The sequence below is a fragment of the Phyllopteryx taeniolatus genome, chromosome 14 (genome assembly GCF_024500385.1).
Source record: "Phyllopteryx taeniolatus isolate TA_2022b chromosome 14, UOR_Ptae_1.2, whole genome shotgun sequence".
NCBI classification, from domain to species: Eukaryota; Metazoa; Chordata; class Actinopteri; order Syngnathiformes; family Syngnathidae; genus Phyllopteryx; species Phyllopteryx taeniolatus.
Window position 1 is genome coordinate 15252978 of NC_084515.1, and position 25677 is coordinate 15278654.

The following is a 25677-nucleotide window of genomic DNA, read 5'->3' on the forward strand; positions in this document are numbered from 1 at the left end:
TACGAGAATCATAGCCAAATTCATTCAGGCCCCCCCCGTTTACGGTGGTCTCGACATACGTCATTTCGAGCTCACAAACTAGTTTGCTGGGCCACAGGGCACAAGAAGGCAGGCTCAGTTACTGCCGTACTTACCGTTTTTCATTTGATTGTTTTATATATATATGGCTTACAAGTGTCTTCCATTCAAATATGGAGGTTTGAATACATTTCTAAAATGGCGTACTTTGCTGAGAATGATTTCTGGGGCCAGGTACTCCGGTGTGCCGCACAATGTCCAAGTTCTGCCTTTTACGCGCTTGGCAAATCCGAAGTCCGTCACCTGAAAAGAGTGAATGCGGCACGTGAGGAAACAGCCGCCACAAAAGAGCCGCCGTGATATATCGATGGCCGCGCACGAGGCTCACCTGAATGTAGCCGTGGTGGTCGATGAGAAGGTTCTCGGGTTTCAAATCTCTGTAGATGAGATCTAGCGAATGGAGGTACTCAAATGTCAGCACGATCTGGGCGGCGTAGAAGCGCGCGTGCGGCTCGCTGCGGAGAAAGTGGAGGTGTTAAAAAAATAAAAATAAATCAATACCTGCAAAACCACCAGTCAAAACAAACTAAAGATTTGAAGTGAGTGTTTCTTCCTCCGAGGGCCTCACCTGAACCTCCCGATCCGTCTTAAGTGCGAGAACATCTCGCCTCCGGGAACATACTCCATCACCATGTACAAATTGGAGTTGTCCTAAAACAACAATATCACGTCAATATCTTTTATTATAAAGCTGAAAAGAGTGAAATGAAGGAGGCTATCTTACCTTAAAGGCATACTCAAGTTTGACAAGAAAGGGGAAGCTGACGGCTTGTAATATCCTCTTCTCGTTTAACGTGTGTTCTATTTGTTTAAGTTTCACGACCTGAGTCATAAAAACAAAACAAAACAAAAAAATAAGTCAGAAAATGTCCTCATAAAGCTGGCGGAGCACTCTGGCCACAACATTAGGTACACCCGCACACTTTGGCGAGATCACGGACAAGCGATGGATCAAAAAGCTCCATTTTGATGGACACGGTCAGAGAGACATGAACAATATGTTTATTACTGCTTCATGCTCAGAGATATTTGGAATATTTGCATGTAGATACAAGAAACACCTCTCACAGTAATAAACATATTGTTAAACTAGAACTGGACGGCATGAGACGACCACACATGATCCCACCACCCGGCATACAAATATTATTTATTTACAACGTATAAAAGGGGTTTCTAAGCCAGTCTCGGCCAGGGACCCGCATTTGACCTTTTCATTTTTGAAAAACGGTCATGTCATCTTTTCTAAAACTTAAAATACCCATAATTGCATGTGCAAAAGCGCACGCGTATACGAGACTAAAAACAATTTGACATTTCACCAATGTCTGCACTGAGCACAAACTTAGGAAGAGCATGACAACTGCAAATGTATAACTCTTAAAGTGTGTCTAAAATCGAATAAAAAAAACAATGCACAAATGAATAAAGGACAAATTGCATGTACCATAAACACACACACACACACACACACACAAATCTGATTAGATCCTAATATTAAGGCCAGTAGAAAAAAAACTGAACTGACATTTGAGTGACTTCAAAATTGAAGTGACACAATTTAGGTATGGTGTTTATTTGACACAGCTTTTGTATTGGATCTCATTAGATGTATGCTGCTCCACCTCAAACCCTGACAACACTTTATACAGCCTTATATAAATAAAACAGACCTTCTGCTTGTCCAGTATTTTCATGGCAAAGTACTGCTCTGTTCCTTTGAGTTTCACAAGCATGACCCTCCCAAACGAGCCAGTCCCCAGAGTCTTTAGTCTGTCAAAGTCATCGAGGCACGTCGTGCTCTGCGGGGAGGGAACAGCATGTTTGCATGCCACTGCAATTTATCAATTGAGTTACTCTAAACAGCATTCTGACCTGTGGTGGGCATTCCCATTTCCGCAAGAAATCTTCTTTGGCTTTGGCTAGAAACTCTTTAACTATGGAGGGTTAAAAAAAGAAAAAGAAAAATTAGCAGACATTCTTTTTGGAATACAGACATTAAAACACTTGCTTTTTTTTTTTTTTTAAAGGTAGGAATGGTAAAAGTCTGTACATGAGGCGCATCAGAGGGGCAAAGGAAAATCAGGTTGTAAGGGGAACTCTCATCTGGATATTAATTGTTTAAATGACACAAACACACGGAAACAAAAACAGACAGGCAAGACGAGTGACGCATTCCAGGTAAAGAAGTCACATTTCTGGTACTTAGTAGCCTCAAATCAAGGGAAGAACAACATTCAAAGAGGAAAGTTTCTCTCTGAGCATCACTTTTTTTAAAAGGGGAAGGTTTATAAAACACAGAATTGTAAGCAAAGACAAACCAAAGTATGGCAAGCACAGCAGATATCCAGATTGAGAGAATGTGTGCGACAACAACAAAAAGACACACTTATTATCAAAGCACACAATAACAGCAAGCACATCGAGCAAGTGTCGCACAATGAGACCCGCGTGCAAAATTTGCAGGCTCATCTCCTTTTTTTGTGCATACCAAACGTCTCTATTGATCACCGAGGGTGTTTTATTTTTCACAGGAACAATCACCCACCACCACACGGATGGAATGACACAGAAGAGAGAAAGAGAAGACAAGAGTTTATGTAGACCAAAACCACAACAAACATACGGTATGTAATGACGACAAAAATGAAAATAAAGTTGACATTATGCAGGAGACCAGCTGGGCATACGGGCAAAGGCTTGAAAGGAAAAAAAGTAAGAAAACAGACAAAACCTACAAATAAATGGAAATTGTATTCATTGCTCCATAGATCAAAGAGTACTTTTGTCTAATATTGACTGTTAGCAAAAAAACAATAACTCATTCTCATGGCAGTAAAAATTGTTGAACTGTAACCATGGGGGGAAATCACCAGTCATAATAATAGGTACACACATGTTATCCAATACAAGGGGGACTCACTTCAGTTCCTAAGGTGGCGACGTAACCCAAATTTGTACACAAGTCTGAACACACAGTCTCTAACCGACACTAACACAAGTCATAATTACAGTCAATATTTGTACGAGAAACACTCCAAGGAAATACATCTAAAACAAGTAAATGGTAGCCAAATGTGCCTTCTTGTGCCACATGACCACAAACTCTTACACTGCTGCGCAAGCTGGTTAATCGTGCGCCATTCTGAACACTGAAACCTCAATCGTCGAGACGGTCGAAAAAATGAAGACGCCCTGTACTGTGGTACCTCAAAATTTCCTACTGACATTAAAGAAATGCTTTGTTAGCAGCTGGCTAGTTAGCTCGAAGCGAACACCAGAGGCTAACCTAGCGGTTTCACTCCTTCGGCTATGGTAAACAATGCATTTGTATGTGTATTTTTTGTTTCATTTTAAGAATTATAAGCAGGACATGTGTAACTAGTCTGAGAAGTACACCGTCCTCAAAGCATAACATATTAACTGATGATCTGATCAAGTTGCACAGAAAGTGTCCTCATCCTGTAACCGGATGACAAATGATGTCAACGTGTTAATGTAATGTGCTCAAGCTACGTACGCGCGCTGTAAAACACAAGCTAATCTTGTGTGTATTCAGCTCTGTGGGTAACCAGGTTTCCTCGTCAGAGCGGCTGCGCTCCAGATAAATCTGCGACCGGGGCCAACCGTGTCAGCTGAGAAAGCTTTAAGTGCCGAGGAGCTAGCTGTCATTGGGCCATGCTTGGGAAACAAACGTTGACTGATGCCGTCGCTCGTCAAACTGCTAATAAATCGTAATGACAACTTCCGAAGTATTTGTCAGCAGGTCGACGTTGAGAAAATAAGCACATTTATTCTCTCAACATTCCGACTTCATTCTCGTAATAGTACAACCTTTTATTGCAACCATGTAATCTAATTATTGTACCGAAACAAGCTAGACAGTAAATATTATCAAAACATTATTCGTGACACTATGACTGAATTCTTGTAATATTGCAACTGAATTCTCTTAATATTCCAACTTTTTTTTTCTCATAATAGTGTATTGTAAATTAATTCTTGAGACATTACAACTGAATTTTTCTGATATTGTGACTTTATTCTCGTAATATTATGTCTTAATCCTCTCACAACATTACAACTGTTTTGCGCAACACTCCCACTTCATTGTTGGGACTTTTTTCTTGTAAAATTCTAATTTTATGCCTTTGACATTATGGCTGGATTGTCATAATATTACAATTTTCTCATAATTTCATACTCAATTTTTCTAATATGTCTTTTTCTCGCAACATTGCGCCTTTTTCCTTATTATTTAAGGATTTTTTTCCCCCGCAACATTTGGACTACATTTTTCTATTCTTTTTTGTTGTACATTGTGACTTAGGTCCCATAATATTAGTGTTTTTTTTCTTGTATCAGTCATATTTTAAGGCATATTACGACTACATTTTTGTAAGTATAATGCAGCATTTTTATCACAACATTCTGACTTAATTTTTGTAATATTACCAGTACATTTTTTTAACACGGTACAACTTTTTTTCTCATAATAGTACAACTTTATTTTCATAATCAGATTATTCTTGTTTTACATCATTATATATTACAATTTATTTTCACTCTTAAATTATGAAATATGTTTTTTTCATTCATCTGCCGTACCGCTTATCCTCACTAACTCGATTCTCCTAATTCTATGACTTGAGGCATAAAATATAAGATATCATACTTGTAAAAAGATTTGCCTCCTCCGAAGCACAAATAAAACAGAAAAACGCCTTATTTTCACAAGCTTGCTTGGAGAAAAGATGATTTAGTTGACAGGGATGTCTGCTAACGTAATGTTGACCAGTTGAGCGCATAAGAGCACGCTCACACCGACCGGTCTAGGCCAAGTTACGTCAATGCTTTCAAAGCTTGTAATGCTCCTTATCCTCTGACGGAGGTCTGATGATGAGCCTGCTCAGGTCAACGATGAGTTGTGCGCCTCCCAAATGTTGAACCTTGATGGTAGAATGGGTGGGGTGACATAGTTTGTGCAGCACTACTTTTATGAATGCAAAGAGAGGGCATTTGTCATTTCTTGGCCATATTTGGTCACTGTGCTGTGCAGTGAGCTTTGTTTATGTAGCCCAGAATAAAAATGTGGTCGTGGAGCCCCCAGGGGCAGATCCACTAAACCTCACCCTAGAAGTTTAGAGCTATTTCACGACAATTACTGGTGTGTGTGTGTTTTTTTTGTTTTGAGCCGTTCCAATCCATCTACAACACAGATGATGAAGTGATTGATGTATGTGTAGCATGTAAATACGACGTGCCAAGTGACGACACATACATAGAAAGAGGCCCTGAAGTGCTCCAACAATCAAGGGGCGTTGAAATGACGGGGGTCGGGTTTATTCCAAATCAAGTGTCACGTAAAAACAACACATTGACACGTGTCGTCATTTTGAAACAACACATTGACACGTGTCGTCACTTTGTTTTTGTCATTGCTCTTTTGTTGTTGTTTGCTTCATGGTACTCATTAACGAGGCTACAGTGGTTCAGTTATACCACCGAGGTGGTCCTGATGCGACTAGCTTTGTTGCGTCAACAAAACGAACATGAGCGAACGCTGTGTAATAACGCGTAACCTCAAAATGCTGGCTGTTATTTAAATCAAAAGTGGCGTGTGACAGATGGCCCTCAGAGTTATGGTGGCGCCACGGGCTAGCAGGCTAGGCTAGGCTAGGCTAGGCTAGCTAGCTGCACATTCGAGGTTCGTGATCGATCCAACGAAACTAACCACGAAAGCCGCTCGAAGGCGAACACATGCCGGACTCACCGCTCTCTAGCTCGTTGCCCTTCTTGGCGGTGGCAGCGTTCCCCATGGCGGAAGACACACGGGCGCTCGCTCCCGACTGAGAGAGAGGGAGAGAGAGAGAGAGAGAAAGAGGGAGAGAGAGAGGGGGGGAGATGGCGGCTGGTTGGCTAGCTAGCTAGCTAGCCTCCCTGCACCAGGCGATAATCGCGTTTAAATCAAACAAAAACAAATAATTCGGTGTGCTTTGAATAAGTCCCCGAGCAGCAGCGGTCGCCACTCTTCATCTGTCGGCCCGGCGTCCTTGTTCCCCCCTACCCCCGTGGAAGGGTCCCACTACGGCTCGGTTGGCTAATGTGTGGCTGACATGAACTGAAGCTAGCGGTCACTGTTGGAGCTCACCGCCCGCCCGCCCCGACGGATGGACGGACGGACGGCTCCCCCTCTTCCGGCACAAACTCCACACGTTTGCTCTTACTGGTGACTATAGCCTACTCCAAAATCACATTTTCTTTAAACATGACTCGCTTAACTCTTTTTTTAACGACTGTTGACGCCAGTAGAATGTGTGTGTGTACCTTTAAAAATGCCCTCCGTCTTCTCCTAAACACCCACAACAATGATAATTCTGCACAAGGTCCAAGTGGGGAAGTGTTCCACCAAGTCATTGATTGAAAATCATTGCACAACTGCTTCCCAAAAAAAAAGTTTTCCCCCTTTTTTCCCCTCCCCACAAGTCAAACCCTGTGTTTTTTTAAGTGGTACTAGGTGCAAAATGTTTGAGAACCACTGTTCAAATCAAATGTAAAACCTATTAAGGATGACAATAATCTACTCACTGATACATCTGAATTAAATGAACACTGTCAGACAAGTGTAAACATAAGTTAAACCACAAATGGAATGCATTTGAACCAACATACAACACATCATCTACACCAGAGGTTCTCAAACTTTTTTACACCAAGTACTAACGAAAAAAAATACTCTCCATGCACCACTATAATGAACATTATAATTTAGTAGCATAGTGTGTTCATAAAAAAACGAGGCAGAAGTTTGATTCCTAAGAAGTATATTTACTATTGTAAGCCACTGAAAATTTGTACTTAAATAATGGCTCAAACAAAAGTTAAATAAAACTGTACCAAAATAAATATCTGAAAACAAACTGTTATGAAATTAAATGCAAATTTATTGTTTTTAAAAGTTAAATACAACTGAACTGTCCATAACAAATGTACTGTACTGAATTAAAATAAAGGTTTGAGCCACTATAACATGTGCAGTTTGAACATTTCATTGTGTGATTATTTCGCATACCACTAGAGGGGGTGCACGCGCCACACTGAGAATCACTGGATTAAAGCATAAAAAATAAAGTTTATGATCAAAAGGAAAGGGATGATGTTTTTTTTTTGACTGACGTTTTCAGCAACCTTAAAATGCGGTTTGATCCTGTATAAAAAAAAATCAACAAAACTTTATTTCTGCTGATAAATAAAGACGTCATAAATGAGTTTGTCGCAGTGTCAGTTCTTCCCCCTCTACAGCTATGTCGCGTCTAATTATCACAGATGTGACGGATGGAAGTGCCATCACAATGTCACCCTTTGATAAAGTGCGCCGTGACTTGTGTTTACCGCTGGATAGCAGGCCTCCTCGTCTTCTCCAGCGCACTTGTTTATCTCGTCATAACTTCACAAATTCCCCACCTTGGATCGTGTCACAACTTTCAAAATCTCTTAATTGTACATGCAAATTAACCACTGGATAATACAATTCGAATAATACCACTTCACCTTTTGAAGATGCCTCAGACACATGACAAGAGAAGGAACAGGAAATACTTTGTTGGTATTGGTGAGCTTCTCAAGTCATTTTCGTGCTATCATTATGATTAGTTTACATTCCAGAAAATGCCAATAAATGGTACTTTAGAGAAGTGCAAGTCTTCTTTTTGTCCACTTGAGGTCGCCAGCCACACACACTACACAAGCACGAACACTAAAGGTGGCTGTACTGTGCTTGAGTGTTGTGAACGTCAAGCTATGAGAATGTGACGTACACGTGCAATTTCCTGCCTTAAGCGTTGGGTACCGTGCCTCACACTGACGGTCCTGGCGATGTAGCAGTATGGGAAGTAGGGCCGGCAGATCCTGCTGCTTTTCCAGAATTCTTTGCGGTGATGTTTTTTACTACAATACTGTAATTGTAGAAAATCAAGCTAAATGTTTCTCTTTACTTGCATTTGTTCCTGTTCATATTGTTATGTGTGTGTGCATTAGCTATACGTCGGGCTAAACTAGGTATTTGTGAACTTATTTCATGAAACTGGCTTGTGTGTTAAACAGTGGCATTCGGGTCATGTTGTTTGTATCCTCAGGCAATTTGTGATTTACCAAATGTATGAGTTAAGAATACTCAAAAGTTTGTTTTCCTGCAAAGAGTAAGAGACCATTTGTCACGTGCAGGTGAGTAACTGCACGACACTGATCAATACAAAAATTGGTTTTAATCTGATGCACTGAATCCGCAATAAGTGAACCGTGAGATAGCGAGGGATTACTGTAACTGCTTCGTAATACAGTATGAATATGTCTATTCAATTGACATTTAATTGCAATATCATTTCCTGTTCAATGGTTATCAACACACTTTTTCTCTGCCATCTCTGCAACCGTTCTGTGGTGGTGTCACAAAAAAAAAAAGAAAAAAAGCAAAAGAAAAAGTAAAACACAGACAACACAAAGCTGCTGATTGAAGTTTTGTTTGGCCTTTGAGGCATTTTCTTCACTTGTTTGACTTTGGAGGTCCCCACTGGCCTCTTTCACTGAAGAATGACTGAGATGTAATTAGACTCTTTTCCGCAAGAGGACAGCAGATTCCCATTGCACAATTGTGAACAAAAAACCTCCCAAAAAAACAAAAAAACGGTTTATCCTTCCTGTCCGTCTGTTATCTTTTATCATTAGCTGCATTTAAATGAATTATATGCTCCTCTTAACAAATGCAACTCACACGTGAGTCACGTCCTGTGAATTTTTACAGTTACGTAGGTGGTTTCTATTTTTGTCCTAAAGCCAAAATTATAAACTACCAACGTGTAGTTATTCTGACACAACGTCAGCGTGTCTTCCATAGAAAATCCATGTAAGATGGTGGATTGGAATATTACCGTAAATACCAGGTACGTCAGAAAGTGTCATAAAAGATGTATTTCCAATCCAAACTATGAGTTTTTCCTCTTAATGTGGGCCAGACGATCAGCCGGCATGTCGAGAGATTCTGCAGCGTTTGCTTCGTTCAGTGTGTGAGAAGAGGCAAGAGTTGTGGCAGGACAACTGCCCTGAGCATCCAACACTTCCTGGCTTTTCCCCTCATGGGAGTCATGGAGGTCATCAAGGGGACCCGTTTCGAAGTAAAAAAAATGCTCCCAGGAGTGCATGAAAGTGTGGCAGAGAAGGCTGGGAAAGTGAGTTACACTCCAGGTGGATTACATCCAAGGGGAAAACTTGTACTTTGTCGTTTGGTTTTAAAATATATCTTTTGTGATGCCAGTCCTGGAACCTTTCTGACACACCCCTTATAAGCAGCATGTTTTCACTCATTTATCTCCCGGTTTTAGCTTCCTTCCTGTTTACGTTCCCGGCAAACAACATGTCATTTTCATCCCAGCTGACCAGCTGCTCTCCATATTGGCTTCTCCCCCCCCCGCTCCCCTTTTCTATCTTCCGCGCCAGGCCGTGCTTCAAAGAGAATCATTTACTCTCCCTCAGATGAATGAGTGAATGAGTGAGAAGCCATCTTGGCTCACTCTCACTTTCTCTGCCCATTATTTGCGCAACTGACGCATTGCTTTGAACAGCATCACTGATGATAATGACTTTGCTGCCCTCAAACGTCTTAGGCTACCCTTTTTACAGACAGCCAATACACGTCACATGATTTTGAAAACCTTTTTTTCCAGCCCGATATTAACACAGGGCCGCATGGTGTGATAGTGGTTATCACATCTACCTCACAGTTCTGAGGTTCAGGGATTGAATCCCAGCTCAAGCCTTCCTATGAGGAGTTTACATGGTCTAATACAAAAATTGAACTACTCCAAATGTGAACTGGCCAATCATAGGGAATTTCATTTTGTTATCTCATTGTTTTATTGCCGTGAAACTCTTTTTTTAGTAAGAGAATTGAAAGTAACAGGAGTGAGTTTTTAGTCTAGATGTAGCTTTTTTGTGTGTTTTTAATTTAAAAAATAAACAAAAAAAACTTAAAAGTATAGTTGGGATGAGGAGTCATATCAATGTGCAGAACACTTTGCGTTATAATAAAAATATTTTACAGTTCATTTTCTTGTGCATGAATACATTTAATTTCTTGGGGATGCAAATGGCACCAATTTGGTGGAATGGCCCTTATAAAATATTACATTTGTCATACAAACCGATATACCTGTATAATGTGTGTATTTAATCGTAATAACATCATTACCTCTCTGGGAGACATGGTTCTACCACCATTTTATAACAAGTTTCAGGTACCAAATTCTGTTGGACCCACAGAATCAAAATATTGCGCTCTCAAGAAACATCGGAAAATAATGACAAATTTGGTATAGAGTATAGTTATTTGGGACGGGGGGTCATAACGATCAATGTATAATAATAATATAATAATGTCTGTTTGAAATTCAATTAGTTTATAAATGGGAGGGGGGGGGTGTCTAGGTCTTTCTGGCAGGTCATGGTGTACGACTCTATTGCACAAGGAGCAGAATTGTCCTTCAACAATAATAAATCCACAGATAAATTCTGACACTCGCTTGGATGACTGCTCTGTTTACACATGATTTATATCACGTACATGACAGGATTAAACAATGAGCACTTTTGCTGCAAGGCCTACTGAGTCTCTGGCGCATCTGCTTGAAAATCCTTCAATTACGCAAACAAATGCGTGATTAAAAGTGGTGCACGGGGCTCTAAAGCCAGCTGTTTGAGGCCTGTCTGACACGGCTGTATACATGTGTGTCTGTTCGCTATGAAACAAATGTCCCATTGTGCTCATCTGGAGTGAATTAGCGGGGAGGGAAGGTGGGAAGGAGCGAGCTTTGATATACAGAGAAGGAAATGGGTAATGTCCTGAAACCACATGCAACATCCTAATAGTAGCTGCTGACTGATGTCAGGAGACAAGCTGATAGACGATGTGCGAGTGCAAACGAGAAAACGGCCTTCTTGCCATTTACAAGGGGACTACGGAAAATTGTTATTTTACTGGCTTATGTACTAATAGTTGGGTCTCTGCAGTGCCCGCGCACTCATCTAGCGTAAAATTAAACAAGCAAGTAAATCTTTTGTGATCTGATTATTTTTGATTTCTCTGAGCAAGCCCATCTGCACTTCCACCCACACACACTGTGGGGAAGTATACTACAAATGAAGAGTTTCACAACCACTGTGGTTGACTCAGTAAGCTGCAGTAATATTAGTCGTTTATTTACAGGGGATAAAGAAAAAAAAAGGTATTTATTGTCTGTCTACATGTGTTGCGGCACTGTTTATCTTCAAACATTCCTTGCGTGAAGTGTTATAACACTGCCAAATAGATGCTAGTTTCGCTATCCCTTTAGCATTTAGCTTAGCAGACATTACTAAGGCAAAGTTATGTGGTTGGGTAAAATACACGTGCAATTCTATTATGTAAATCAACCCAACAGTGGGGTGAAAGTGCACAAGGCCACGCTCACAGACAGATCTTAGACAAATATAACAAATCTACTTTGTGTCATTTCACACTTGTTGAGTAGGCAGGTACAATTATTTGTATGCAAGACATTGAATAGTAAAATTTCCTTAACATGTCCCCTTTAAGACATGTCTGTAGCAGTTTGTTGGACCTTCTGTCTGGTGAACTTAGATAGGGCCTTAAGTGGTATCGCATCATAACCACGAGTATGGTCTGCTTGCACGCGAACAAGTGCATCGCCCTGCAATTTCCCCGCCACGTTGTAATGTATTCATGCCAGCTGAGGACGTGCTCACACAGTAGTGCGAGCAGCTAATTTAGGATAGCAGCACAATATGCCCTTTGAAGTCAGCGAACAACATCTTCAGCGCAAAATGCGCCCCCTTTCCGAACTACACTGCTTCATTGTTTGACTGCCACGGTCAGGTCGTGCGCGCATGAGAAATTCCAAGTCAAGCAAATTATAGCGAGGAAGTTGTCTGGGAGCAGTACATTCCAATGATTTCATTATGCTCTAATGTTTTTTAGCGATGCGTGTTTTATCCGTAGATAAGGTGATTCACGTTTGAGGGGTGAAAATATCCAGCGAGGCGACCCAGACGTCCCCGGTGTGGTGTCATTTCTCACTTATTTTGGAAAAAAAGATGACAGAGATTATTTGAGGATAACGCCGCGTGCAACATGGCCGCCCGAGCCAGATCAAAGCCAGAGCGAAAGCTAAAGGAGTAAGCTCTTTTAAACGTCCGCCTCGAGCTCGGGGGCGGGGCGCTCGGGTTCGCCTCGACTCTTTTCCATCCGCCGTCCTTCCTCTGGAGTCCCGGACAGTGAGCGAACTGACATATATAATCCTTCAAAGCGGATGCAAACAGTCCTGCTGGTGACCCGTGAGAATATTAAAAACTGCACCATGGCTCTGCACAGCTCGCCAGCGCTCGTGTTTGTGTACGCGTGTGAGTGTGCGCGTGAGGCCGAGGCCGATAAGACACGACGCTGGTCGCGATGGTTTAGAAAGTCATGTTGAGACCAGGCAACACGGTTGCCACAAAGAAAGGCATCACAAACAAGGCCTGCTTTCTAACACAACGAAGTAAAAAAACAAAAAGCAAGCAAAAAAAGCATCAGTCAGCAATGCATTCTGACTTTGTGAACTTTGAACTTGAACCCGCTGTGTGTTTGGGAATTGATGAATGTATTTTTTCGGCCTTCCAGACAACTACTGCATTCACCTCACACAAGTATGGAAATGGCCATCAGACAGGTAATCCATCACTCCCCCCGCCAGTTGTAGTAATACAGTCCAGAAGTCTTTGAATTTATTCTTTATACATCATCACAGTGGATTGGAAATCAAACAATCAAGATGTGATTAAAGTGTAGACGTTCAGCTTTCATTTGAGAGCTTTCACAAAAATGTGGCTAATAGTATTGAGGAACTACAACCATTATCTCCATTCCCAGGGGACCACTAAAGCCTACATGGCTTTAAGAAGGCAAGTAAATTGAATATTCCTCAATGGGCAAGTCAGTGGCCTGATTTCAAGGCACGAGAGCATCTTTTCCAAGCGGCAAGTGAAGGCATGGCAAAACGGCACCAGGGTGGAGGCAGACATTTTATGTTGATTGCCTCCATCAAGGCCTACTAGACATTTTGAAGGGTAACAAACAGAATATTCTTGAATTGTACAATCTGGAGCCTGATCTCAAGACAATAGATTTGTTTTATTTCAAATCCATTGTAGTGGCATTTAAAGGCAATTCATTCAAAACTCCACTGCCATTGTTCAAATACCTTTGCTGCTTCAGGAACACAAAGGTCTATAGAAGTGTATAATTTACAGCTGATCCAAATGGGGATTGGTTTCATATTTTTACTGTGTTTCATTCCAGAAAGTAGACTTTTCTGTACCTGTGCCTTATTAAAAGCCAATAATAGATGCAGGAGACAACAATGAGAGCAAAACAAACCCAACTCATAATTTAGAGAGTATCTTGTTGAAGTACTGAGTGTTTCGTCAAGGTTCACGCCTGAAATACTTTCTTTTTTCCATATTTAGATCTGCGCATTGCCTGGCCCCACCTAGAATACACTTTTGAAAAACTTTTGGCATAATTACCGCAACAACACAGTACCATAAATCAGTAATGAATAATTTAAAAGAACAACAAAAGTTTCATTCCCTGTAAGTTGGCTGCGGTGTAGTAAGCAAGGACTCAGGGGGAAGTTGGAAAAACAAGCTCCCGCCTGAGGTGTTTTGCTTTTGCCTCGGGGATGGAGGCAACAGGTAGACCTCTCCTCGGGACAACATCGCTTCAGTCACAATGCATCAAATGGACCCGCAGCAGTGGCGGATAAGCCTGTGTCATAAATCACTCGCGACGGAATCATTAAACCTGAGATCAAATCCGCGGCCTTCCTCCGAAGTGTCAATAATATGTGCGAGAGCGACGTTGATGGAAATTCTTATTTCGACGCAAACAGCGAGAGCTCTCAGTCTTGAAGTATTCGTTTCCCCTGTGTCCTTGAACACATCTAGCCAAAGGCGATAAAACACAGCAGCGAGTCACAGCAGTGCCATGGAGTGGAGTATATAAATGAGCTCCGAAATCAAGTTCGAAAACTGCTTATTTGCTCTGTCCGCACAGGTTGTCAAGTGCATGCCAAAGCAAGAGGTGGCGCCAAAACGCCTTGCTGGAGGAAGATGATTTTAGCAAATCAGAAAGAAAGAAAGAAAGAAAGACACATTCATCTCCCTCCTGAATATCTGACCGCAACTTTCTGATGTTTTCAAAGATCTTCATACAAATGTCCAAAAAAGTGTTACAGTATTCATTCCTGTTGAATTCTTAACATGCTTCCTTAGTTTGGGTCACTTAAGACACTGCAATCATAAACTAAGCATCCAAGTTCATTTTGTGAAGGTTACATCCTGTCTACTAACGCCTGCTGGATGTTTTAATCTCCACTGTGAGTTTTCAAATAAGACGGCAAATTTCTGACAGTTCTTTGTGCCATTGCACGAAAGCGTCGCCGTCTTATTTGTCTGAGTACGTGACAAATGACTTTGTTGGCATCGACGCAGCAGCCTGCGGTTGCCCGTACCGACCGAATGAAACACCCGCTGCCTCTGCTCTAAATATTTATCAACTGCAGATGCTTGCGTGTGCTTTTAACAAGATGTGACTGCGACTGTATCGTCGTTAATGCACTTTTCAACCGGTGCTTAGCATTCCTCCCGTGGACGTGAGAGATTAGCAGTTAGCAGGCGGTGGAAGCCTGCACGCCATCCTTAACACGACAAAATCCCAAAGATACGAGTGTCATTTATTTTTACTCTCCTCATAGCTGAGCTTCCTGTGTCTCCCGCCATCGCAATTACGGCCAAGAAGGATCAGAGCGGCGTCGGATGAAAGGCTCATAAAGCCCTGCCGAATAGAGACGTATGCCAGGCTTACACACTTCGTTCTTTGTTCCTCACCAATCTCGCTGAGAGGCTGCAGGGGCCCCCAGCAGCCACGACGGGAAGATATTCCAGGTATTAACAGAGTCCATTTCCACTACCACCATGTGGTAGGTGAAGGCTTCAAAGGGGGCAACAATCTGCTATGAAAATTAAACCACGGATCAGTCCAAGCCCAGTGGCTTTGCTTGGATTCACCAGAACGAGGGGTGAGGCAAGACATTTGCATTATATTGTTGCGATATACATAAAATTACTCAACAACGTGTCCCACATGTAGAAAAGCAGCCCCAGAACATAACGGAGATCCAGATTCTGACACTGGGCAGCACATTCCGGTCCAGAATGCCTTGATCGTTTTGATACATATTTCTTTGGGTACAAACTGAAGACACCCTGTGCTGGAAGTAGAGAAGCAACCCCAGAACATAACCAAGACCATGTTTTCTAACAATAGGTAGTACATTTGCTTCAGAATGACTTTCTAAACCATTACCATTATCACCAGCACATCTCCAACTACTAAAGTGAAAGAGGCGGAGGTGCGCATAGACGTGGCTTACTGCTCTCCACACTTGATACAAAAAAGAGAATATTTTCCAGGAAATACCAGTCCAGTTGTTGTTTAATCTACGAACCGTCATCGGGATCCTCTGAGTTTGGGATTACACTGTTACAGTATCTCCTTTAATAGCTCAGTTGGTGGAGCAGAGAACTGTAGTAGCTATGGTAATGCTGAAATCCTTGGGTCGCCAGTTCAAATCTGGCTTGAAGGAATCTCTTTGACAACTAGACTCAGGTAGCTTCTACAACAGAGCCATCACAATGATTCATGAAACATTGCAATGACCAAAACAATAGAATTATTGTTATTCTTATTTTAAGACGTGTCACTTTGTGTATTTTTTCTTTTAAGTGTATCTCTTTTACACCAATGTTGGATATTACACCAATTTCATTGTACACTGTGCAATGACAATAAAGACCGCAATCCCAAATCTTTCCAGATTAGCTACTGCCACCCCTAAAATAAACACGTTGCGAGCAGAGTTCTAACCGGCGCAGGCAGATCCCATAGGTTTTCAAATCCACCGTCCTAACTGGTTGGTGATCACTGCACACAAACAAGACTTGAGAATTCATTTTACCCTGCACAATTCTTCCTCCACTGGATACAGAAAAGCAGCCTCAGGGCATAAACAAACCTCCTCTATATTTCATAACAATTCCAAGGCTATTGGCAATCCAAAAACATGGATACCAGGACCTTAACCGCTTGGCCATCACAGGTGACAAACATGACTTCAGATTTCACTGTATCCTGCACACGATACCCAGTGCATGATGTGAAAAGCAGCCCCAGACCCAAAACGAGCTTTTTGACTCAAACCGAGATACTCCAGGTGCAGCTCCAGACCCCACCAAGTCCTTATGGATGAGCAACTGGCAATCCCAGGAGGCCTGGATAGGCTTGACATTTTAATGTACTCTGCGCAGATTGGCGACACTTCGTGCCAGAAGCATAGATAGTAGTTGATTTCAAGCCCAAAGCCTTAACCACTCAGCCATTGCAGGTGACGGACCACACAGCTATGCTAAAATATGCTCATCCGTGAACAGATTTTACAAAGTGGGCCTAATTTGTTCATGTTTTTACTTTTAAACGTCACTGCTACTTCAAAGTTGATGTTATGTCGTTCGATTCTGATCTCATTAAGTTTCAAACCATTCCAAGTAAACACCACTTTCTCCTCCTCACGTCCCACACGCTCCCAGTGCAGCCTCCCGCAAAAACAAAAAAACAAAACACAAATTTTCTCTCACATCATTTCCTGACCATGCAGGATTTCACACTATTTTGCAGCCTTTTAATATTGACAAAGCCCGAAACTTAAGGTCGCGTTTAACAATTTGAAAAGCGGTATTTGGGGTGACAAGGAAACGTCTCTGTTGTGTTTTGGGTCTATCATGTTGAAGTGCCCATGACCTGCGGTTTAGACCGCAGAAGGTTTTGAGATTTTATTGTACCTTGCACAGCAAAGCAGCCCAGAGAACATAAACAAGTCCCCTACATTTGTTCCTTTTTCACTGGAAAGTCAGGCCTAAATTTTCACTTGCTTTTAGACTTTATTGCTACTTAAAAGCTGACTTGACACCCTTTAATTCCGATCTCATTAAGTTTCCAGTCATTCCAAGTAAACACCACTTTCTCCTCCTCGAGGAAACACACTTCCAGTGCCACACCCTCAAAAAGTTTCTCACATCCTCATTACCCGACCATGCAGCCAGTGAAAGGATTTTACATTATCTTGCAGTTTTATCTCACGTAATAGAACTTTTTTATTTTGACAGGCCCAAAGTGTGAAGTCAAGTGTGACAATTGGGAAGAGGTGACAAGGAAGCATCTCTGTTGTCATAAAACAGCCTCTGGTAGCGCAGTTACTTTTTTCTTGTTTTTTTTTTGTTTTGTTTTTTAAATAGCACCCCAGGCAAACATAACCGCAAGACATTTTTTAAAAAGCAATGATTAAAACTGCAAAATGCAACTGTGAAGTCATATAAAGTCATGCAAATTGGGCTGACAGAATGGAGTGCGCCTCAGATGGACTAAAAAAAAGTCTCAGGTGGGATTAAGGCTAAACTGTTTCACGTCTATTTTTGTCAACACGACGCTCACTATATAACCTTGTGGAGTTTGTTTGCTGTCAAATCATGTGGCGGTAGTCTTCGCGCTTTACTCGTGATCTTTACCCCCCCCCCCCCCCCCCCCCCCCTCGCCCGTCATTGAAATGAATAATGATATTAACTCCCACGGGGCACATGCAATGAAACTGCATTGATCTATAAATCCTGCACATTGTATGCATACATACCACTCCACAAAGATTGTAATATTGAATTTGGAATTAAAAAAAAAAAAAATCTCCTTTTGCAGTGCAGCACCTTTATTGAAGCTACATTTTCTCCGAATGTTTAATCAGCCAAGGTCACCGTGTGTTTCCATGTTGTTGGAGGAGGTCCTGGCAGCAATGAGAGGCGCTATCCGTCTCATCTGTATTCTCTCCACTTGGCTTACGTCTGCAGGATCATGCAGATATTGGATTTTGCTGGGAGAATTAAAAGGGTAGATATATCAGGTTGAAGCAGATACGCGCGGTAAAATATTATTTATGGCTCTGCGGTCAGGGTAACCAACCCCTTGACGAGCAGTCACCGAGAACAATGTTTTATTAAACAAAACAACAACAACAAACCTTTTCACTCTGAATTGGCTGGAAATAATCCATTTCTAGAATTTGCATGGACTCCCCCTGACTAAATCACACTCATGCGCACTTAGATCTTTAATACATATGAAATCATTTTACAGAAAAACACAAAATAAATGTTTTTCTTCTTTTTGGATTGTAATCCCACTGGTTGTTTATGGATCTTGGCGTCAATTCCAGAAAATACAGTTTCTTTGGCAAAACATGATGCTTTTAATGTTTGATTGTTTTTATGTAATGGAACAGATGGATGTCATCCCTGTCCAGTATCTAAGTCTTGATTTTTTTTTTAAAGGGAAAAAGTTTTTAATAAATCTCAAAAATTTGACGATTGCTCCAAAATATTTATCTTTAATTAAATTCTGTGGAAATACATGCACATTTTGGAGTTACACATAATTGTGATTTTTTTTTCTGTGATCCCCCCAGCTAAAAAAAAAAAAAAAAAAAAAACCCCAAAGAATTTTTAAAAAGAGAAAAAAAATCTAGCTAGCAAGAATTATTGGTAGCGCCAATATATATATATATATATATATATATATATATATATATTTTTTTTTTAAATAGGGGGGGGACAATGAGTTAGAAGTTGTTATTTTTTTTGGCATGGTTATGGCTGCCCGTTCGTTTACAATAAAGAAACATACTGTAGATGGTATTTTGCCATGAAAATAGAAACATATTTTCAGACTCCCCCCCCCCCCCCACACACATCACAGAAACTCACAACTAGGCAAGTTTTTCTGTAAATAGTGAAGGGTTCAGTAAAAGTAAAAAGTAAAAATCTGTGAACAGTTGAATTTGCCAAACCACAAATATACGCAGGTCCACTGTATTTCAACATTTTATTATTTATTTAAAATAAATCAATAAATAACTTTTTTTTCATTATTGTGTTTTCCCCCCTTTTTCCTGAGAAACAAGTAAATGTTTTCATTATATATATATTTATTTTGTATTTTGGTGGAAAAAGGGGTTAATCTCCAAATACTGGCAATACATGCAAAATGTATTGCGATCAGTGATACACATAATTAATAAAACTGTCATAGTTTTGTGATCCCCCCCCCCCCCCCCCCAACACAAGTTAGATAAAATTTTCATTAAAATAGATGTTTTCCATCTCAATGTTGTAGACATACATGCAAAATGTGGCCCCACCATGAAACGCACGTAACTCCAAACGTGGAAAAACAAAAACAAATCAATAAAATGTACTTCAATTGATTGCTGAATTTTTCAGATGAAAATCTCAGAAGATTTGCTGCTACGCCGTTTTCAATGAGCAGCGACAATGCTGAGTTTCACGAACATTGTCATAGCATCATTACTTATGTTTTATCGCCGATATGAAATCACGGCGGTGACAGCTGCCAGCTTGCGTGTCACAACTTTCTCGTCACTTAATGGTGAACTGATGAACGAACGTCGGTGCGGCGCGGTTGTGTCTATGCTGACGGATTTGACATCTTTGACACATTGATGTGTTTCGGCTCTGGCGTGGCAATCGAGTGACTCGCACAAGAGCCTTTGGCTGTTTTTTTTTGGGGGGGGATTGCTGCGTTGCAATAACTGAGTGGCAACAACAACATGACATCAAGACCTCGCAGAGTGCAGCGATATGTGACATGCAGTATTTGATTGTACTGAAGCGCAAAACAAATAGGGTAGACTCATGACAGCAAAGAGATTTTAATACCTGCTTTATTGTGTTTGATATTTGACACCCTGTGGAAGCTACAGTCATAATTAAAAAGGTCTTGACGTTTCCTTCCCAGTAGCAAACTTTAAATAAGATCTCAGAAAGAAAGATACATATTAGCTATTGACAGACAATCACTTCCCGTTCCTTTTCTATTACGTTCGCCGGCTTCAAAGTATTTATTTATTTTTTTAATTTTTTTATTTATTATTATTATTATTTTTTTTTTTTAAACAATATTTTAGTTTCCTCTAGTGGTGAATGTCTCTTGATATGTACTTATATGACAGTTAAGAATACGATTGTGTAATGGCAACAGTTTAACTCTGGAACAGATTAATTTCCTTTACAGAATTTTTTCGCGGGGGGAAAATTGCTTTGTGCTCCACTTTGGAGGTTCAAATGTAGTCGTTGCAACAACCCACCATGTAAGCAAACTATGTAGCAGCGGTCATGTATCGAGTGCTTTCGAGTCATTACAATTCCTGTGTTTATGTCTAAAGTTATAAATATTTGAATAGGGAGCAGTAACACGAGTAGCATGCAATTACATTGCTAATGCAAAAACTGGGGAGGGGCCCTGGCTGGCATTTGTAGCCCTTGTGCTTGGGCCGGCATTGACTGCATTCCCTCCTGCTGTCATTCTAATTCCACACATAGGTGGAGGCAGCACGTGGCAGCCAGCTCCGCTTAAGAGCGCGGGACGTTGAATGGACACGTACCTGAAGGTGACACAAACTTGGCAGGGGCTGCGACACTTTCCAGGGAAGTTCGTCAACCTCGGCGACGCGCCGAACCTGCGGTGGGAGGGAGACGCGGGTAAATACAAGCGGTCACGTTGCCGTGTCACGCTTCATACATGTCACACTTTGTTTAGGCCTCAATTCAGCCGCTATTTGCGTCAAAGGGGCACAAACGGCTATTCCCGCTGCCTGTAATTCACTCGAAACCTTTTTTGTCGTAAAAAATTACATTTGCGTAGTCTGGTGGTGGTGGCAGCACGGTTCCCAAGCGGTTAGCACAACTGCCTCGCAGTTCAGAGGTTCCGGGTTCGAAATCTGTATTTTCCTGTGTGGAGTATGCTTGTTCTTCCTGAGACTGCGTTGAGTTTTCACCGAGTACTTCTCCAGATTCTCGGAACCTTTTGATGATATTCTGGACCGTAGATGACGAAATCCCTAAATTCCTTGCAATTGTACGTTGAGGAGCATTGTCCTTAAACTGTTGGACTACTTTCTCACGCACTTGTTCACAAAGAGGTGAACCTCGCCCCATCTTTGCTTGTGAATGGCTGAGCAATTCAGGGAAGCTCCTTTTCTACCCAATCATGGCACCCACCTGCTCCCAATGAGCCTGTTCACCTGTGGGATGTTCGTTTGAGGAGCATTCCTCAACTTTCTCACTCTTTTATGGAACGTGTTGCAGCCATAAAATTCTAAGTTAATGATTATTTGCTAAAAACAATCAACTTGATCAGTTTGAACATTAAATATCTGGTCTTTGTAGTGTATTCAATTAAATATAGGTCGAACATGACTTGCAAATCATTGTATTCTTCATTGGAATTGGGGTTGTGTATATATACATATATGTATATATGTATATATATATGTATATATGTGTATATATATGTATATATGTGTATATATATATATATATATACACATTTGTATTTGTTTCTTTTTTTCAGTCGTTTGTTGCATGCGGTACTGCCAATGTTAGAAAATACAACAATAAATACAAATAATTTTGTTATATAATTTTGAATAAAGTAAATCATAAAGAATTAATGAATTAAATGTTTTATATGGTATATATATATATATATATATGTATTATATATTTATATTTCAATATTATGATTATAACTATTGATGTTATTCTAGTAATGATACTACTAATATTTCTATCTGCTAAAACAACAATTACTACTACTGGCAGGAGACTAATTTATCTGTGATCTGTAGTGACATGCCTGGCTCTGGCCTCTTTATACATTCTTACTGGTGTGTAGCACTATTTGCGTTGACTTAACAACAAAAACATATGTTTAAAATCTCTCAAAATAATATCGAATGTCTTGGCTCTGGTTTTAGTCTAATCTGTTGTGCAAACTGCTCTTTGGGACTGTTTGGCTCCCTCTAAGGTGAAGAACAGAAAAAACATTTCATCATTTTGGGGTGTAACAACGTGAAATATTGCATAGTTTTGGAGTGAGGACTTTAAAACATCAACATGTAATTCTCTCAAGTGTGAAAAATGACAAATTCATTGGATGTCGAGTAAGTCAAATAGCACATTTAATGAGAAAACTGATAAGGACGATAAATGTGAACTTAGTGAAACCACTATCCCTTCTGGGACGCTGGTGGACCTCTGATTACTTGTGACTGCAAAACAATTTGTCCCAAAGTGAATTCATTCATTTCGGGGTCTTTCGCTATGCTATGGCTCGACACTGACGGAAGACATAAGGAGCCATTCACAACGGGGCCCTTCCTAAATAAAAGCTGCTGTAAAAAGGTTTTAGAAAATGCTGGGGGTTGTTGCGTGGGTATCGCTTACATTTGCTGCGACCAGCAAAGACACATTACTCTCATAGCACATATGCTCGACCAAAATACAAGACAAGTAGAATATTAAAAATAAGACTGCGAGGCAAAGTGGTTGGGTGGCTGTGTGTGCAAACGGCGTCTTCAGGCAAGTTCTCAGCTCCGTGTGAATGGGGATCATTTAGATGATGTTCTGTTTGCAGAACTTTTCGAAAGCACCAAAGAAACTCAAACACTCTTTGCCCCTCCCCTCCCATCTCCACGTGAACTTATCCTCGCTTCAGCTCCAAGCCATATTTCTTCCTATCGCGAAGATGCCGGTTACCCGCGTTCACCACATTGGGTGCAGTGGGCACACACGTACCGATAGTCAAGCTGAATTTGAGCATTTTCCCTCTCCTTCCGATTTAAGTCCACAAAAGACCCAATTAGCGGATGTCTCAAAGTCTAAAAGATAATCCTGATCGATTACAGCATCCTGAGGTTTGGGTATTAAGACTTAGTTTTACTCCCTGGTCTGATGGGAAAATGGTCGCGGTAATCGTAAATGTTAAACGCAATGTAGTTAGTTACCAGATAGAGTACGCTAACAGTTAGCCTAGGTTCTTCTATTTCTTCAACTCTTTTGTCCTTTTAGTCATTTTCAAGCAGTCTGGATGCCCTGTGGCATCGTGTTGCCTCTCACAGGTCATTTTTGGCACGACGACTGACATCTTGCTTACACATAAACCGATTTTCAACACACTCCAAACCACAGGATAATCTTTTAGAGACCTCCAAGGAACGGGGCTTTGCTGAATTTAATCGCAAGGGAGGGGAAATGCCCAAATGTAGCCCGATTGACAAGAGTGTGTGCATGCTCAAATTGTTAAAAGTGACTTTTAACACACGTTTTTCCAGATGCAACTGTAATTATTCCTTATTATTACATCTTTGGTAGATCCATTTCATGAAGCTTCTACAAAAGGTCCAGATGTCGCCCACCTGCTATTTTACGAAGCGCAAACGCCAAGCTCCAGGGTGGCGGCCAGATATGAAGTCCACAGTGCGACATTAACATTTATGCGGCTCACTTGAACATTTCCCACCGCCGCCCGCCGCCGTTTGCGCTCAAATCGTCTCTCCCCAAACACGGCGTCCTTTTGAGTGATGCATCATCTCTGATGCATTGACCGTGGAAATATGAAACATCTGGCCGGGGTAACACCTCGCTGCTTCCCGCCGGGAGTAAAGTCATCACGTTTGTTGCGAGAGAGACTGACAAAGATTATTTTTTTATGCGCGGGGTGTTTCCCGAACACATTTTTTGGGGAGGAGAATCCGAGGCGGGATGCACAGATATTCTTTTTCCCACGCTGTAGAGAAGATGGAGACCTTTGTATTTACCCAGACAGAGTGTCAGTTACATCTTAAAAGAAGGTCCATTCTAGACATCTTGACTTTTGGACTGCGTCATTATGGAACAATTTGCAGTGCGCCCAACCAATTTGGAAACGCTTCATTAGCATCACGGATGCCCAAAACAATCATGGCTGAAGCGCCGATGCCCCCCCCCCCCCCCCCCCCCCCCCGTTCTTGTATTTTCTTGACATGCAGTTAGTATTCCCAGCCTGAAATGTCTCCAGTTTCTTCTTGAAAAAGGATTGCCGTGAGGGGGGGGGGGGGGGGGGGGGGGGTTGATTCGCTGACGTTATTTACACGGCCATGGTTTTCCAGCCTCCCTCCCGACTCGGCGAGTCAGGATTGTGGAATTTTTTTGGCACTGACCCACATCTGGATTTGTGCACCAGAAGGTGTCTCCCCCCCCCTTGACAAACCTCTTGTGAAGGCAGAAGCCAAGACGTTCCCGCTTTTTCCCAGGGTACGCCGATGCAAAGTCCGGGTTTCATCTGAAAAAAAATCCTGCTTCCCCACTTAGTGTAGTTTAGTTTTTACAAATGAGCAGCAAAACTTGTCCTGAGGGCATTAAAGTGTCCTTGCTGTAGGTGGAAAAGTCAGCAGAGCGTTGAATCTGGTTTCCATCCCGGTTGCCCCACCTTGACTGGAATACAACGGATGGGGAGCAGGCCCGCGACCCTTAACTCACTCTGCAGATTCCTCTACAAAATTCCCTTGATGTTTGAGGACCAAAAAGCAGCTTTGAATGCCATCACAAGGCCATATTCTTTTTATATAGGGAGCTGCACAATTGCGTTTATGGTCGGCAATGTGAAAACACACAGAAGCGGTGACTTTCATGTTCAACTCGTATTATATATAAAAAAAAAAAGAAAACACAAACAGGTTTTCCAAAGCAAATTCAAGATTAAAGACCTGCACCGAGGCCAAAAACTTGCTGGATCATCAGATTTCGGCCGAATCCTCGCATCTCCAAAACCATTAGTTCTCAGGAAATCAAACGAGAAAAGGCCTCAATGGTCAACCAAAGCTCAACGGCTGTGGTTACATACATCTTCCCAATCTCTAAGAGCCATGAGTTTTGCAGTAAAAAAAACAACAACGATGTGCTGACTAGGCTGTCTAATGGTCGGAAATCAATCCGCACGTAAATTTCCCTTCGTGGCTCATGGGCTTCATTCTGCATTCTCAAGTATTACAACTATCCATTTGGAACAAAACAGACTCAAATCCAATCTATTTTAACTCGATTTTGTCTACCGAGGATTTCTTAGTTTTTGGGAAATTCAACCTTCACAGACATAACGCCGTGAGGAAGAGGTGAACTTACCAAGACTCCTCAGACAGTCGAAGTGTCTTTAGATTGATTCATCATGTAGGGACTGACCTATAGAATCGATTTGAGAAAAAAAATCTTGAACTTGACCAAATTTCCGCCCGACAGCGACAATTTGTGTGAGTTTGTTAGCTCGCAAGCAACAGCTGCTGTCACGCTTCTCCGGCACTTGGTGCTCCTTTTTCGGACTTTCCAGTGGCACACTGCTGTCATGCGGTCGTTCTGTTCTGTTCTCGTTCCAGGCTCGTGTGTAGCAGGCACACTGCAATCGAGCACCGGGCTTATTTTTCAGGCTTTCGCGTAGCACATCAACGTCACAATTTCCTTCGGTGCATCTTATTCAGGCGTTTCCGTAGCACACAAACAATTTGGAGCAAATCTGAA

General features: G+C 41.4%; 1 protein-coding gene across 6 annotated transcripts in view; it reads right to left on the reverse strand.

Moving 5' to 3' along the window:
* The window catches only part of prkacbb (protein kinase, cAMP-dependent, catalytic, beta b), a 28382-nt gene extending 2721 nt beyond the window's left edge, over positions 1–25661 (reverse strand). The window contains exons 1-10 of one of the 6 annotated variants that reach the window (XM_061797299.1): positions 25288–25661; positions 20730–20804; positions 18028–18143; positions 5852–6018; positions 1954–2015; positions 1752–1880; positions 803–901; positions 647–729; positions 407–533; positions 226–321 (exon numbers count right to left, since the gene is read on the reverse strand). In XM_061797299.1, coding sequence (XP_061653283.1) covers positions 226–321; positions 407–533; positions 647–729; positions 803–901; positions 1752–1880; positions 1954–2015; positions 5852–5897 — 642 coding nt within the window. In that variant the 5' untranslated portion in view covers positions 5898–6018; positions 18028–18143; positions 20730–20804; positions 25288–25661. The other 5 variants (XM_061797300.1, XM_061797301.1, XM_061797303.1 and 2 more) reach the window with 5 other exon arrangements.
* Positions 25662–25677: the final 16 nt, after the last annotated feature.